The sequence below is a fragment of the Athene noctua genome, chromosome 2 (genome assembly GCF_965140245.1).
Source record: "Athene noctua chromosome 2, bAthNoc1.hap1.1, whole genome shotgun sequence".
Classification (NCBI taxonomy): Eukaryota; Metazoa; Chordata; class Aves; order Strigiformes; family Strigidae; genus Athene; species Athene noctua.
Window position 1 is genome coordinate 22,498,730 of NC_134038.1, and position 16,486 is coordinate 22,515,215.

The following is a 16,486-nucleotide window of genomic DNA, read 5'->3' on the forward strand; positions in this document are numbered from 1 at the left end:
TAGGTATTAAGTACACAATGGTAAGACCAGCACTTGTCCCCTGACTGTTAGTTAAAATATACTTGCCAGATAGATCTGGTAATGTGTTTCAAAGGCATCGGCACAAACCCAATAACTGTTTTAGAAATACTTTTATGAAGTAACAGGAAGGAGTTTGTGTTTGTTTCTTTAATAGCTAAGTGATAAGCTTATTAATTATTTTTAAATACGTACATTTAGAGGAATCAGAAAAGGAACTACATGAATTTTACAGAATCTTTACACTTTTCTAACAAAAGCTACGCAGGTAAAAATAGTGGAAACATACAGCACTAAGACAGAACCACAGAATCATAATATCAAAGAAATAAAAGCCTGATGAGCTTCAACATTCAATTCGTTTTGGTAAGTTTCTACCCCATCCTTAGTTGTTACTATTGCTATTCTTGTCCACAAACCTATTGTGCTCAGTTTTGTACAAATAAAGATAAAGAAGTCTATTGAAGAACTTATGATTCATTCTAGTTTTAAATAGCTTCAGAAAATGAGTCTTTTTAAACACACATAAAAGCTCAAAACCTAATTTCAACATTTATATTTGCATCAAATCCTCATTTTAATTTTTCCCTTCATCCCTACTTTCCTGCATGTCTACACAGCTTTCTATTTTCACCTCTTGGAGTTTTTTTTTTAAACTACTGATGCATTGTTTTTAAGTAATCTTTAGTAACAGGAGTACATCAGTGCTTTCTGGATCACAGGCTGGAGCTGACTCGACAGAGGTTAAAGTGCAGACAGCATGTCATGGAGAGTGAAGCAGTCTCAATGATATTGTGTTGCTGCCAAAGAAAAAATTTCTGAGTACCCTGCTGGGCACCATATATCAAAGCTGCAGACTGTTTCAAATGAGGTATTTTCACTGTTCACTTGTTAATAATATGTATTTCCAAATTCATTACTTTATTATCTCCCAGTGGATCAGAATAAGTTTACTAGTTGTAAAGGAGTCTATACATCTTTTGTACTACAAAGCATCAGGAAAAAATGGGTCTCCAAGGGCTTGATAGATGGTGACAAATAACTTGGAAACAGGTGAATTTGCTACATTTCTTAAATTATTTGTATGCTACTCTCAGTACAGATTTCACAACAAATACATTATTTCATATAATTACTTTCTGAATCATTGATATTTTGTATCCTTTTCCACAATATTTTTTCAGAGTCACAGATAACTTTCTTCCACATCATCTACAAAAGTGCAAAAAAACAAATAGCCAAATTATTGACTGTGTGTGTTGCTGCAAACTCAGTAGCTATATGATTTTACAAGTTTTGAAGATTGCCTTGCTCTGGAATACTAAAGTTTAAAAGTTTACATTGAAAAGTAGTGACTTTGAATCTATTTTTCAAATGGGGCAAGAATTTGCCATGAACTGCTAACAGACTCTATACAGCCCAAAAATACTAATTAAATCTTATTGAAAAAAGTTTATTTTAGGTTTGATTTCAGACCCACAGACTGGCAATATAAGAGCACCTCTCTGCCTATCTAGTCAGAAGTATGCAGAAGAGTTATGTTAGGGGGACACAAGATAAAGTTGATGCATTTTGTTCAAGGACTCAGTCCGTCATACCTGCCCCAGCTGTCTGAATAACAAAATGTTTTGCAGCTGAAAAGAGCTGGCGAACATTTTACTGCAATCTGCCGTTCTCATCCCAGGAATAGCAAGGTCACTTTGTTGTGATGTTAAAAAATTTCTGACACCAACATCTTGTGTTGAGAGTTTCAGGAAACTGCATGCTGACATGTTTTCCCTGAAAAATTACATAAACATTGACAAAGCTGTACCCAAGTTCTCTGCTCATGGCAGAAATTAAGCTGGGCGAACCTTATCTAGAGAGAGAGAGCGCTATTGGGATCACAGACTGCCTGTACTTTGACTTGCTAAAGGACAGATCATGCAGTGGGGAAAGAGTCTCAGGCTACAGCTTTCCCTTACAAACATATGGCCTGTTTGTCTAGAAGGGTTAGGCACAATTAACTTCTTTGATCCAGTAGCACAGTTGGAGCAATCATTGGAATCATTCTGAAGTAGCTTTAAGAAACCAAACAGCACATGCATGTTGAAAAACGGATTCCCGGTGCTTGCTATCTTTTGTACAGTTTTTATATTTTTTACCAGAATATAGATTTTCAAAAAATGTTACTGGCTTCCGCCCCTGAGAAGGAGCTTGCACAGACTGAATTGACATGCTTTTTCATCCAGCTTTGCAAAACACTACATTTAACTGATAATAGCTGCAATCACAGTGGAAGGCTTGTAAAACCTGAAATACTAAGATTACAATATAATGAAAACTAAGGAACAAATAAATACTCATCAGGAATCAGTTTTAAAACCTACAAATTAAATTCTTTAAAGATTTTTTTGACTGAATGACACAATAAAGAACAAGAAAGTGAAATTGAAATTAATATTTGTACCCAACAAGGGAAGGGGCATGAAGAACCATTAGGAAGAGGAAAAGTTTTGTATCTGAAGAAATTAATTATTTAAAAATACATCCTGCACTCTGTTTCTTGTATATTCAAGTGCTTCTTCAAAATTACATCCCAGCTTACTTTTTCTAATACAAATTCTCCTTAAGTCCTCATGACACATCTTCCTACTTCTATTTCTTCTATTGTCCTTTAGCATTCACTTCTTTTTTTCACATGGGATGTCAATGATTTCTTCTAATACATAGTAAAACACATGACCAGTTCTTCTGTGCTGTCTCCGCATTCTCCTCTTTATACATAATTTCTCTACCCTTGCCCCCATCATGGATGCAGAATTTTCTCATTGGATTTCTTCAACTGTTTGATTTACATAAATGATTGTATGCTATCTTCTCACTTCCCTTTCCCCCATGCCTCTTTCCTTATTTTTACCTCTAGCCACCTGGTCATCACTGACTCTTTTTCCCAGATCCTAGAAACATGATTCAGCATATCCCTTTAGAAAGTAGCACAGAACCTTTAGTCTTGCTCTCATCAGGTCTGCAACTACAGCCACATCTCCTTTCCCTTTTCCACCCCTGAATGGAACACACTGTTCTAAGTAAATTTCTTGGGTTCTTGTTTTACAATTACATTTCAAACCCTTTCCAAACAACTGTCCTTCCCTTTGTGCATTTGGTTGAAAATACTCCTGACAGTCTTGAATGATTTCTTAAGATTTCAGAAGTATGCTGTTTTCTTCTTTGCTTTGCTACAATTAATGATGCTCTAATATGTTACTTCCCTTAGTTCCCACAGTTCATCCCCTCTCAATTTTTTTGTCTCTCTAACCTTTCATTCAATACATGATCTGGCAGACTCTCATTTTCTGCCCATCCAGTTAACTGTGATAGTCCCACAGGGCACTGGCTCCTCTATTGCTATCCCTCAGACATCATCCCTTCATCAACAGCACATGAAAGCATTATCCCCTCTGCAATAAAAACTCCCTCTCATCTCCCCTGTCTCCTCCTGCCTACACTAAAACCTTTTTCTTTGGCACCTTCTTGTAAATCACCAATCTCAACTCAGTATTGTTAAAGTCAGTATTTCCCTCCAAGACCTTTCTTCTGCTTCTCCCAGCCATGTGGAACATGCATGTCATTCAGACCTGCTATTTGGGCAGGCCATTTAATTCAGGTTTCATATTAGGTCCACTTTTTTGTGACTTGAGCATGCTTTCTATTTCACATCTCTACCCTATCTGTCCACCCACACACCTTGTTGTTTGTCCACTCTCTCACCATCTCAGATGTCAGCTACTGAAGTGCTTGTCTCAAGCCCTGGCAATTTACCTACCCTAAACCCCTTCCAGAATACTGTAGGAAAGGTAAGTTTCATAGCCTTTCAATTTGGCTGTGTCATCATTCTCCATCAGTAAAATTCTATACTTTCTTTTATCCAGTTGTATATAATTGATCTTTAGTTTCCAGTATTTTAGCAGTTGTTCTTATCACATCTATCTTCTCACACTCAAGACTGAAAGATCAACTCCTGCTGCTCATCAGACCTGCCCCATCATCCACTTGATAAATTAAGCACCTCATGTTTTTTCCTCTAATACTTGAAGAGAGCTCTCCAGAAACATTCACAAAGCTATCTTATTTTCCTTCTCCAAATCTCCCCTTAGTACTCTCCTGTTTTCAGAATGTTCCCAACCCAGTATTGTAACTATCTCCTGTCATGTGGAACATTTCTTAATTCTCCTGTGTTTTCCTCTGTGGACTCGTACGTCATCTCATGATTTAGAGTCTGTGTGTTTGGAACAGAGGTTGTATTTTTCTTCTGTATTTCACCATCGTATAGCACAGTGAAATCCTGCTCTGTGATTACAATTTCTGTGTATTCATATGATAAGACAAAACTATCATGCGTATCACGATTAATGCTTAGGATTGGTATTTAAAAAAATATTAAGGAAGGTTAAGATTTAGAGCAATGTTAAACAGATTTCTGGTAATAAAAATTATGACTGCTCACACACTAGATCTAAGAGGGCTTTTTTTTTTTTTTTTTTGTGCCTGATAGCATTGGGAAGCTGGAAGAAGAAATAATGTCAGGGAATGGTACATAAGGAATCCTTAAAAATTAAAACAAGCAAGCTTGATCCACACTTTCTGTTTACTAAACACTTATTGGCAAGAAGGAACACAATTATGTTTTCCCTGTAGGTCAACCATATGTCAAGGTTTGGTTTTACAAGGCTTAATGAAGGCAAAATCTGATGTTGCAGCTATTTCTGCCAAAAAAGATTTGTTGATTTATTGTGCTCCAGTGCTCCAAATGCTAATGCAGTTTATTGCACTGAGGGACTCTTTAAAATAGGCATGGGATGAATCCATGATCCATATCTGTCTTCACAGTCATTTAAGTTACATTGAACTCACTTATGATCTCAGCAGGTTGAAGCCCTTAGCGTGATTATTACCATTACTCACAAAGTATATAATCACAATGACATCAAGAGGTATGATGTATCCTTAATGAGCTAATTTTTGATGGTGGAGTGATTGAGAGGAGCTCTTTCATTCCAGGTTGCCCAGAGGAATGATGACTGCTGTTCAGCTAAAGATACATCTCTGAAGTAAAAATATATGCTGAAAATTCCCATCTGCAAAATAGCTTTTCTTGGCGCCAAGATCTCAAGAACTGGATGATAATTTACTACTATTCTGTAATTGGCTGCTTTGGTTCTGTTGGGTCTTTCAAACACCTATTGATATGTTTAATTATTAAGCGATGCTTTGGTGATTGTTTAATATTGGTGGCATGTCTGAAAACACTTTTTTTGAAAGCTGAAGTTCTTAACTTATCTTGTAAGTATCATATCTTGTAAATTGCTAGGTATAAGGTATCTTACAAACTGCGAAACAAGCAAGCAGAAAGCACTGAATTTACAAAAATGCTTAGAATTGATCCTGCCTTCGGGTTCGTCCACTGAATACACGTCACAATATTTCACTGTGTTAAGGATACACAACTCTGTGTGTTTATAAATGTATATATGCACCTATACCTGTACCTATATAGGAATAAATCTGTGCTTTTCTGTTTGCTTCTTAACCCTAGAAGAATGTTCAGACAACACTAAAAAGATGAGCACTTAATGTACCATAGGAAAGGAAGGTGGATATAGAGAAACTTTCCTTTTTATTCACAACTTACATACTAAAAGTGGTCAAAATGGGCAAAGTGGGCAAATAACACTAGAGGCTGACTTCCACTTTGGGAGCCAAAGTCTAACAAACACAAACACAAGTCACTGCATAGTAGTCAATATTTTCTTGTTTCTCTGTCAAGTAGGGACTTCTGACTTGTGCTGCTTTTTCCTGAAGGCAGAGAGCAGCTAACAAGCAGAGGAACCATCTGGCATGGGGAACAAGAAGTTGTTTCTCAAAGAGGACTTTGCTTTCTGTGAGGGGCAGAATTTTGGCTGAAGACTAACCTGAGTGAAAGCTGGAAACCAGGAGCAGGGTCATGCTAAACTGGAAACTTAGTGGGAATCTGGAGAGAAAAAGGTTTTTAAGACATCCTTTCCCACACTAGCATTTAGCAGTCCCTGGAACACGTATGCCAAGACAGTCTTAAAGACAGCTGTTTCGAAACAACTGCTTTTGCTGAATTCTAAAATGCACTCACTTGAATGAAAGAAAGATGGCACTTAATGTATAAAAACAGTAGTATGGCTATATTGGCCCATACCACCGCAGACTGAACACTATGTATTTTGATTCTCTTTGTGTATCATCACCTTTGCTTTGTGCATGTTCACATGTGTGTGTATGTACAGGCGTGTACACCTGTAAGTTTGTAGCAAAGAAAGAAAGTGGATTGTCACAGAGTGCTCCGTTCTTGCCCTAATACATATGAGCACAGTTTTACAGGCATAAATTACCTGTAGGTAGTGCAGAATTAGCAGGTTAAAAGAAAGGTTTTTTTTTCTGAGATTTTCTCACATGTAGGTGAGAATCCTGGGGTTCAAGACTATTCCGCAAATCTCAAACTCGTTTTTTTGCTAGTGAAGAAAGAAGGAATACCGTATTTCTCTTAATGCAAATTACATGGATTTTGCAATACAAAGTGTCATTAATTTACATTAAAAGTCACAGTTCAAAGGAATTGTGGTAAAACGTATAAATCCGGAATATTATCTGATAAAATCAGAGCCAATTGTGCTGAAATGTTTCTGGATACAGTACAGCAGCTGACGTACGTGACCCCTCCACAATACAGCAACCTATGACAGTTATTCACATGGAAAAAAAACAAAGGAAAGACTGCTTATCCACGTCATTTGTCAATCAACATGCACATTTATCAGTATACAGAAAGAGAAGTAAAAAAACTATCCATATTCTCTTCTTTAATATTGCCACAATGAAAGTAAAGATAGTTTTGATATTGACGAAATGTCATTCAACAAAAGACTCTTCCCTGAAATAAAGTTCAAACAGAGAATGTAATGAGGAATCTAAGTTTCTATTGTTTATTATAGTCATACCCAAACTCTAATTTAAAAAATAATATGCTGTAGTTGCATGCATAATAATGAGTCAAGTTAGCATGCTGTATCACTTGGTATGCAGAACAAGTTCACTGAAGCTGAGAGTGAAATTTGCTTAAATATGAAAGCATCATGATTGAAAGCAAAAAAGGGTGCAGGGAAGATAGACAATAAACAAAGCAAAGGGAAGAAAAATGGAAGACAAGACAGGAGGAAGCATAGGTCTATAGAACACAAGCATATTTTACCTGTCATCCTCTTTCCCTTCCTCAGCTTGGTGGTCTTGAGCTTTTTCATCATGCCCTGATCCTTTGATTTCCTCTTTATCACAGTTCTCTGTCACCTCTTGCCCTTCCCCTTTTTCATTAACTTCTTGCTCCTTTGCTTTTTCCTCCTCCTCCTCTTTTTCTTCTTCCTCAGGAAATACTCCATCTTGTTCATCCCCTTCCAGCCCTCCCTCTTTTTTCCCCTCTATATCCCTTGTCCCTCTGAAGTCAACAAAAATTGAAAAAGGCATGCAAAAAGAAAAAAAAAAAAAATAAAGTTAACATCATGGAGAAGAGCATGCATGAACTCACAAGAAAGGAAATGCAAAAGAAATTAAATAAAAGCTAAAAGATGGAAGCAGTCATGTTAAACAATGCTGGCTAAGTCTTCAGCCTACACTAGAGAAACTTGTGATGTTTTCTTAGGACAGTCTCTAAGTCCATCTCAAATAAAAGTTGCATGGCAATACATCACATTTAGAAATGTATACATAACTGTATGACAGAAACAGCGCATCCCTAACAACGCTCATATAAGCAGATATTTAAATACGCTTTTCAAACACACCATTTCTCTCAAGAGGACAATTTTGTGAGAATTAATATAGGCTGACATTGAACTTTGCTGAGAGATGCAGGTGGGTTACACCTTCCAAGAAAAATGATCTTTCATTCCTTCTACAGCCAAAGCTCTTCTGAGTGTGCACAGAGTGCAGGCAAAGAAGATGCTGTGTTTTGCTCACAGATACATCTTGTTAAAAAATAGTTCAACAGTTGCACACCTACAGTTATATTGGACTAGTGTCAGTACTAAATAAATTGAATTGGTCTGCGTAAGTATTAAATAAGACTTATCTAAAAGTTCAGCAGCTATAGTTTAAAAGGAAATTAAGATGCCTCTGACACTGCTGGCACAAATTTTCAACTTAAACTGTCTTTTCAGCCAATAAGTATTTTACAAAATGGTTTTCAGAAAGTGCAAATCTAAGTGTGTCTAATGCTTGTTGACAGCATGTTTGTTATTTTAGTGTATGTTAGTATAACCCAAGATCACAAAACTTGGCTGAAAACAAATACCATGAAGACTTCAAAAAGCATCAGATGAAGACACTTAAACCAGTATTTTGCAAATTCCCTACAAATGTCAACCTAGACAAATATTAATTTCAAATACAAATATCGACAAATATTAAGTTACTTAAATTACATGGCTATGGCTGGCACTACAGCTCCTTGTGCTCACCTTATTTTCTTGTTTCCTCTGGGACGCTCTGACTGGACGGACATGTAGCTTGTGCTGCTGAAACGTGAAGCACTGCTTGTCCGTGACACGGCGGAGACATCACTGACATCGCTGTCTGAAGACTTATTGGAAACATTGTCTGAGCCTCGCTGAGGATCCCGTCCTGACCGATACTGTGAGAGGAAAGGGACAAAGATACAGATGTTGTCAGTGACATTTATCACAATCAGCTATGAAGCTGGTCCCTGATGCTATCAAAACTGTCTTTGTCACTAGACTGCCTGAATTTTTATAATGAGGTTTTTAAGCGATACAGAATACAAGTAATTTCTTGGTTTATATTAATTTTACTCTACTTTGCTATCCCATTCAAGATATTAGCTCCTCAGCTTCATCCATAGTGTGACTTGTACAAAACTTCCAGCTCTTCTGAAGATTTCACATTAAACCAACATAGAATATTCTTACCACAACTGTTTTACCAGTGCAGAAAGCAAAAAAGAGAGAGACTTAGTGACTTGCCCATGATTACTGAGCTCACAAAAGATTGAACAGGAGAAAGAATGTGCTTCATGCTATCTATAAAATACAGGTCTCTTTTAGGGCCTAGCTATTTATAAGAACTTTCAGTTGACAAATGTCAACAATGTTGGGTTTTTTTTAAGTAAACAGACAGATGAGATTATCAAATCTAAAGACAAAGTGACGTAGCTGTGGAAACAAACCCCACATCTTGCTGAACTGCTGGGCTGGGAAGTCTGAAAGGATGGGACGGGACTAGAGATAATTTGTACTGACAATGCACAGATGCCTCAGAAACTAAAAAATTACAATAGTATTTGAGCTTGTTAACAGTATATTCCAAACACGGAACTGGCAGGTGACTGGTAATGAGAGTCAGCCCATACAACATAAAGCAGTGTTGTGCAGAGGTATTCAAGTTAGATCTGAACAAAATATTATGGCTATTTGTTCTTGTTACAGAAATTAGCTCTAAATTAATGCTAAGTCTGTGCCATTCTGCATTGGACTGTGTGCTGATATAATAAAGAGCAGAAAGATATTTTTCCCCTCTCCTCTTCATATACAGACATTTCTGTGTATAACGTAATCTGATTGGTTACTACTCTTGGGGATAACAACATTGGCCTCTGCCATTTGGAGAAAATAATTCATAATGTAAAGTGGCAGATGTGTGCTCCTGCAGAAGAGAAGGGTGTCCAGGTTTGGCTATCAAATTTGTCCCTTTTTTATAGTTTTAAAATAAACTGCCCTTCATGAAGTAGACAGAGAATTTGCTTGTTCTCTTGCAAGGAGTGTTACACTAAGAAATATCCTGAAAGACTGTGCAGTGTCTAAATAGCATTTCAGAATAGCACTTGAGTGCCTATTTACCCTAAATTAATTTTACACTTAGAAATTGTACGTTATTTTGACCATTTTAAGACAGGGAAATAAAACAAAGACAAGAAAAAATACTTGTGCAGGTTACACTGGACACCTGTTGCAGTGACCAAGCACAGCCTGAACTACATGCTTATGTAAAATGGTTGCCCATGCTGCAGCTGGCTTCCCAATCTGTACAAATTTACAGTATTTGTGTTCATTGACAAACCACTCAAGCCCTCTCCAGCCTTTAAGTGTGAGAGTGCACTTAGCTAGCCATAAACTCACAGAGTATCTCTGTGATTACAACGTTTAAATGTTGTAATATTTACTGACTGTTTTTATAGATGCTATTAATATTTTTGCTTGATAAAGAAGACAGTACAAATTATTATTGAAAGATTAATTTGGGGACATAAAAGCAACGATTAAACAGCTGTCCTGATCATCAGAGATAATGGAACATTATACCAGAATAGAAGGATTGTTCATTTTCAGCAACTCCTTTTAAAAGATCAACCATGCAGGCCCTTGGAGAACAAAAAAATAACTATGCCGAGTGAGATGTGTATATATTGAGTCCTATCTATTTAGTTTCATCCCCCTAACCCTCCCTAGAATAACTCTGCATTGAAGACAATGTTGTGAGTGTAGTTTGGGTTGATTTAGCCTAAAACTACCACAAGTGGGAAGTACACTCTGGTGTACTGGGCTACCACAATGTGCTACAGAGGGGCAAAGCAGAGCTGCTTTCAGGCCTTCAGTATTTGCTGAGGCTCCCAAGCGGATGTACTTGCCATGCCAAACCCTGTCCTGCCAAGGCTACGCTGCTACTGCCTCCCAACAGAGCTAACGTACAGCCAAGCTGTATGTGCCTCTATCAGCAGCTGTCATACTGACAGTGGCTACTCGCCTCAGAAGAGACACCGCCAGCATTACAGACGTAATGCAGGTATCCGTTGTGGAAACAAGAGAGATCATAGTGTAAATCATTGATGGAATTGCTAATTACATTCCAGTTAGGGGATAGATAATTACTTGTGGTGATTTAGAGAATAAAAGACCTCAACCTGCAGATCCCACACTGAGCTTACCAAGCAGTCCATGAAAAGAAGCCCTTCTAAATTAAATACATGCAAGCAACATGAAGCAGCAAACAGTTTCAGCATTTCACAAAGTTATTCTAAAGAGTCATTCTGGAGCACACTGAAAATTTCAAAAACCTATGGTTTCCATTTTGTCTGTTTCATTTCCACCCCTGCGGAACATCAGTTCTTAAAATACTTTTTCATAGGAACATGCTGTATGTAATAAATCAGACATTTTCATAAATAAAGCAATCTTATTGTATATTTTAAAGCTAATGCAATAGTAACAATATAGTGATATATGGTGAAAACTGAGAATTGCTATGGCAAAAAAAGCAACTTAAAGGTAAATAATTTCAGGAATATAATGTGAAAAAAGATCATCAGATCATTACCTTGTTTCTTTTTTCTCAGTTGTATGTAAAGGTACTTCCCATCAAATGTTTTCAATTTGGTCAGATGGCACAAAAATATTATTTGACCCTTACTATTTTGGGATGGTTTAGATTTGAAATTGGGAAAGTTAACTGATCCCTTCATTAAATGTCTTAACATACAATATTTGGGTTTTTTGTTGTATTTACACAATTTCTGAGTTACAGTCTCAGCATCTGGTAGCTGCCTACCAAAGTAACATCTAGAAACTTAAACTAAATTGTCTTTCTTGCTGGACAAAGGTCAGATATCTTATATTCATCCATTAACTCTGCTCCAAATTGCTCTTTATTCTGCTGCTAAGGTCTACTTTTGACCTTGTATTTGACTTAATTTTGCTTAGGAAATGGATTATAATAGTAAGCGTATTGCATGTTAGTGTTTTAGTAACTGCAGCACAGAGACAAAAGGAAACATACTGTTTGTCTGACAGAAGCCATGCTGGCATTTCAGTTTTACATTTGTTTCTTAAACTGCAATTCTATATAAGGCAGTTTCTGAAGTGCTCCTTTGCTTTCTGCCTCAAAAGTAAAATGGCACTTCCATTGTGTGAAAATTGATTTTTAAAAATTATTCATTTCTTTCATGTCATATACTCTCATTGTAAAACGCAACCATTTTTGCACAATTTTGCACAACTCTTCTGTTCTTGTGTGGCTAAAGGTGCCCCAAGGCATTACATCTTCATATATTTCATATACTTGTTTTCTTCCTCCAAATTTCATTTTTTTGCTAAATGTCACCACCATAAGATCAACTATTAGACTGAAAAGTCGTTATTAACCAAGTGCTATCCACCCATTATATCTGAAACACTGCTACCATTTCCCATCCCTCTCCACTGCTGTCCCTCTGTACCATGATGTATGAGTTTGCACCATCTGAATGTGCACTGCTGAGGAACCGCAGCCCGTGGGGCTGGATCCTGTCTGTAGCATGGCCACAGGTTTGGATCATCAGATCCAGCAACTACCCTGTATGCTCCAACTTCCCTCAGAAGAAAAGATGAGCACAAGGACAGTAAGGGAGCCTCATGTGCATTGATAACTCCCCTGGTTTGGACAATCAGGAATACCAGGCTGTGGTGAAGTGTACCTGTCTACTATGCAGGTTAATTAAATACAGTTTCTTTTTTTTTTGTTTCTTTTTTTTTGTTTTTAAATAACAGACACAGCAGTAGAAGAATTATATTCTGGCTTTCCCCATGCTGGAAATATATGTCTCTTTTATTGGAGTAAGGTTAAATTTTCATTTCCAACCCAATCAAGACTCATATAATTTAGGCAGTATTCTGAACTTTATGACCCATAAAGCAGTAAATGTACCCAGCCTCTTCAAGCTGTTTCAACAATAGGAAGTCTGCTGCAGGCAGAGGGGTTGATTAAAAGCCACTTTTGTATTTTTAATAGTAAGATGATTTTGTCCTATTTTGCTGTGCTGAAGAAATGGGATAAATTTCATTATTACAGATTCTATCAAACAAGTTTTAAAGTTTCTAAAAGCCCATTCCTCTGCATTAGTAAAATAATCAGCTGGAGACCCTAACAAAGTGACACTTAACGTGTTTGTGCCAATACCTTGTAACTGCAATAGATTACTTTCCTGTAGTGACAAATTCAAGATTATTAAAGCTGAAAAACAAATACCTGCTCTGCTTCCTAATACAACAACCTGTGCAAATGTTTTGAACTCTTTGTGAACTACCACTGTATGACTGAGAGGCCACATAGAGCTACAACTGCTCTGATACTTATTTCTCGAAAGAAACTGTTTTGGAACTTCTAATTCAAAGGGAGTTTTAAAGTGTTTCATATTGCTTTAATCTATTGTTACCAGTCTTCCATTTTGGAATACACAGTCATGCAGTTGTCCAATTGTCAGTGATCTCCAACTGTCTTTCTATTTTCTTTCTTTTTTTTTTTTTTTTTTTCTAATTTTTTAAATTAAATAGACTACTCATCAGTTTTTGTTTGCTAGCATTTACACAGGAACATGCAAATCTGTTCAATGTTTTTACCGATCAAAATGTTGGGAAGATGTTTCAGACAATTGTCCATTGTGCTACTACAAGAAGATTAAAGAACCATTCTGGACTGTTTCAATAGTTCTTTGCCTCACTGACAAAAGCTCTTGAGCAGCCAGAGCACAGCAATTGTATGAAATGTTCTGTAATTTCAGCTGTAGCTTTTGGTGCAAGTTCACAGCCTCTAAAGGCATTGCAAATTTTAGTTACCACACATCATTTGAATGAATGTTATTGTATTGTTTGATTCTTTCTAAAACCTTTGCTAATGACTGCCTAATGAAGTCTGCTATTAAAAATAAAACCAAATACTAATATTTACAACAATAACCTTACATTTATGTAAAGCAAAATATTCTAAGTAATTTTTACAAAATATCATATACAAATAATATGTAGAAAGAACATATGTTTATCTGTAGCCTGCATACACACACAGCCAAAATGAAGGCTATGATTAATGTAATTCATATTTGGCCAATAATCTATGCTTACATTTGTCACTCTTGCCAGAGTCCATCAAGGCAACTGAGGCACAGCTAGCCAGGTCAGCCTCTGCTAGCCCTGCTTTAGCTATCAGCTGCACATGGCATCTATCAATCCCTTGGGAGACTGACTAGGGAGATTAACGCTTGCACTGCTCTAGTGTCAGGTATATAATAAGCTCCACAGTTGCCTTGGACTTCTCAATATGGAGCTGCAACCAGTTCTAGCTCAGACTCATTCTTGGCTGATGATCCTGAATTTTGCTTTGTAGTCCTGGATCCTATTCTATCTTCCTCCTTTTTAATCTAATTCTTGGATCCTGCTTTCTTAGACCTCTATTTTGCTTCTGATGAGTCCCATTGGCATTGTTCCAACCCTGTTCTCCCTTCAGCCAGTTCTTGCTTTGTATTAGGCACCCCTTGATATCCTGACCCTGGCCCTGCTGTGCCTTTCTTGGCATTCTTGTCTTGCATTAGCGTAAAAGAGAGCAATTCACATGGTGTTGCTACTTCTGAGCAGTAGGGTGCCTGAATCAGTAAATCTAGCTGGATGTAGCGTTGTTCCCTGTACATCCATTCTTTACTCCCATTCCTTATCCAATGTAATCTTTTTCCCATTATTCAGAACATTCCAATATACTTCTACCTTGAAGAAAAAGAATTAACTGTAATCTGATTTGCAAAACCCTCCTTCTAAACTGCCCTAATCTCCAATAAAGTTATGCTACCAATTCAAACATGTTGGTAAAAAGGAACATCCACATTTCTACTGAATGTGTGAAAAAAACCTACTTCAAATGTTATCACATCTTTCCCTTAGTGGTTTGGTGCCATCTGTTTATCCATTTCACTAACCAGTGCTCACATATACAGTCTTACAAAGGAGCTTCTAAAACTTGATTTCACTATGGGACTAAGTCATGTTGCAAACAGCATCCTACTGATAAATTAGTAAATGAAAACTGAACAATTAGAAAATCAGGCAAGTCAGCAGTGGGCCCTTGCAGCGAGGAAAGGCCGCCTTGGTTGTACTGCCTGGAACATAACTAGATCAAGGGGGTGATTATTCCCCTTTCCTCAACAGTCATTAGATCACATCTAGAATATTGTATCCAGTTTTGAAGCCCAAAGTACAACAATGACATCAATAAACTAGAATGAGTTTATAGAAGGGCCACCAAAATGGCTGGGGGAGCTGTGCTTGTGTTGCCTGGAGAAGTGATGGCTTTGGGAGTATGTAACAGCAACCTGCCAGGCCATACAGGGAGGATATCAAAAAGGCAGAGCTGAGCAATTCACAGTAGTTCTGACTGGTATAAGAAGGCACATTTTTACCAGAGGTACAGTGAAGCAGTGGATCCAATTGCCCAGAGAAGTTGTGCAGTTTTCATCCTTGAATGTTTTTAAGACCTGACCAGATAAAGCCCTGAGTAGCCTGTCCTAATCTCACAGCTGACCCTGCTTTAAGCTGGTGGTTGGACTAGACAGCTCCTGAGCTCCCTATCAACCCAAATTACTCTGTCATCGTATGGGTCAAGTTGATCCAGGAACCGAAGAAGAAACTGCAAGGGCAGCAGCACTGCAGAAGTCACCAATGGATCACTGTCTAAGGACAACTGGAAACCTAGAGGGAGGTAGTCCAGAGGCAAGCCAAATCAAAAGACAAAAAATCATCTGTTTCACCTATGCTGACATATGGTTCAATTTTTTTAAGAACTCCTGAAGTGCACAAAATGAAATAAATACCGCATAGTACTACAAAATATTCTGGGATTACATCAAGGAGAATTTAGAGGACCTGCAAATATTTTGTAAACTAAAAAACAGTAAGGCATCTCTTCAGAAGTATTTGGGTCTTTTAGTGAGTGTGAGAATTAGCTTGTCAACAAATTTGTCTTCCTACAAAAAATTTGTCCTGCAGTCAGTTTCAAAACACAAAGTAGCCTCGTGTTCTGATGTTCTTTTTCATACAATATGACTTTTGGAAGATCAAGATAACCTCTAATTTCAGCTGCACTGATATCTGTTCTGAAATCAAGGTGTTACTGATGCAGCATTATTTCACAAAGATAGTTTTATTCAGTCTAGGGAACTAACTGTTCTTATTTAATCTTACTTTAAGTCAGGACCAAATTTTACAAATTTTGAAAGGAGAGAGCATTGCCAACTTTCTGCTGGGGTATATAAAGTTGTCATATTATTCCAAAAACTGTTAAAAATCACAAAGACTCTGTTAAAACTAAAATAAAATATGAAAAAAACAGTGGGTAAAAACCTGTTGTTTAAGGTAAAGTAAACCAACACAGGAACGATTCTAAGCATCACCTCAAAAAAATCTTAAAAGGCCGTCCAAGATGTGTTACACACTGGAGTGGAAATATAAGGTTTATAATGGCCAAGCAGGTGTCTCATAATATCTCTTCAAAAGCTATCTTAAAGTCACTACTTATAGAGAGATCTTCTACTCCAAATCATCAGGTCACTGGAACAGGACTCTGGGACATGACATTTCCTAATAATGAACGGCTACCA

At 37.2% G+C, this 16,486-nt stretch overlaps 1 protein-coding gene across 50 annotated transcripts in view; it reads right to left on the reverse strand.

Annotated features, from left to right (window-relative positions):
• Positions 1 to 16,486, reverse strand: part of RIMS2 (regulating synaptic membrane exocytosis 2) — a 489,731-nt gene that overhangs the window by 65,426 nt on the left and 407,819 nt on the right. For 37 of the 50 annotated variants that reach the window (XM_074898572.1, XM_074898573.1, XM_074898564.1 and 34 more), the window contains 2 exons: positions 8,538 to 8,710; positions 7,277 to 7,516 (listed from right to left, as the gene is read on the reverse strand). In XM_074898572.1, coding sequence (XP_074754673.1) covers positions 7,277 to 7,516; positions 8,538 to 8,710 — 413 coding nt within the window. The remainder of the gene's footprint in view (positions 1 to 7,276; positions 7,517 to 8,537; positions 8,711 to 16,486) is intronic. The other 13 variants (XM_074898586.1, XM_074898600.1, XM_074898596.1 and 10 more) reach the window with 1 other exon arrangement.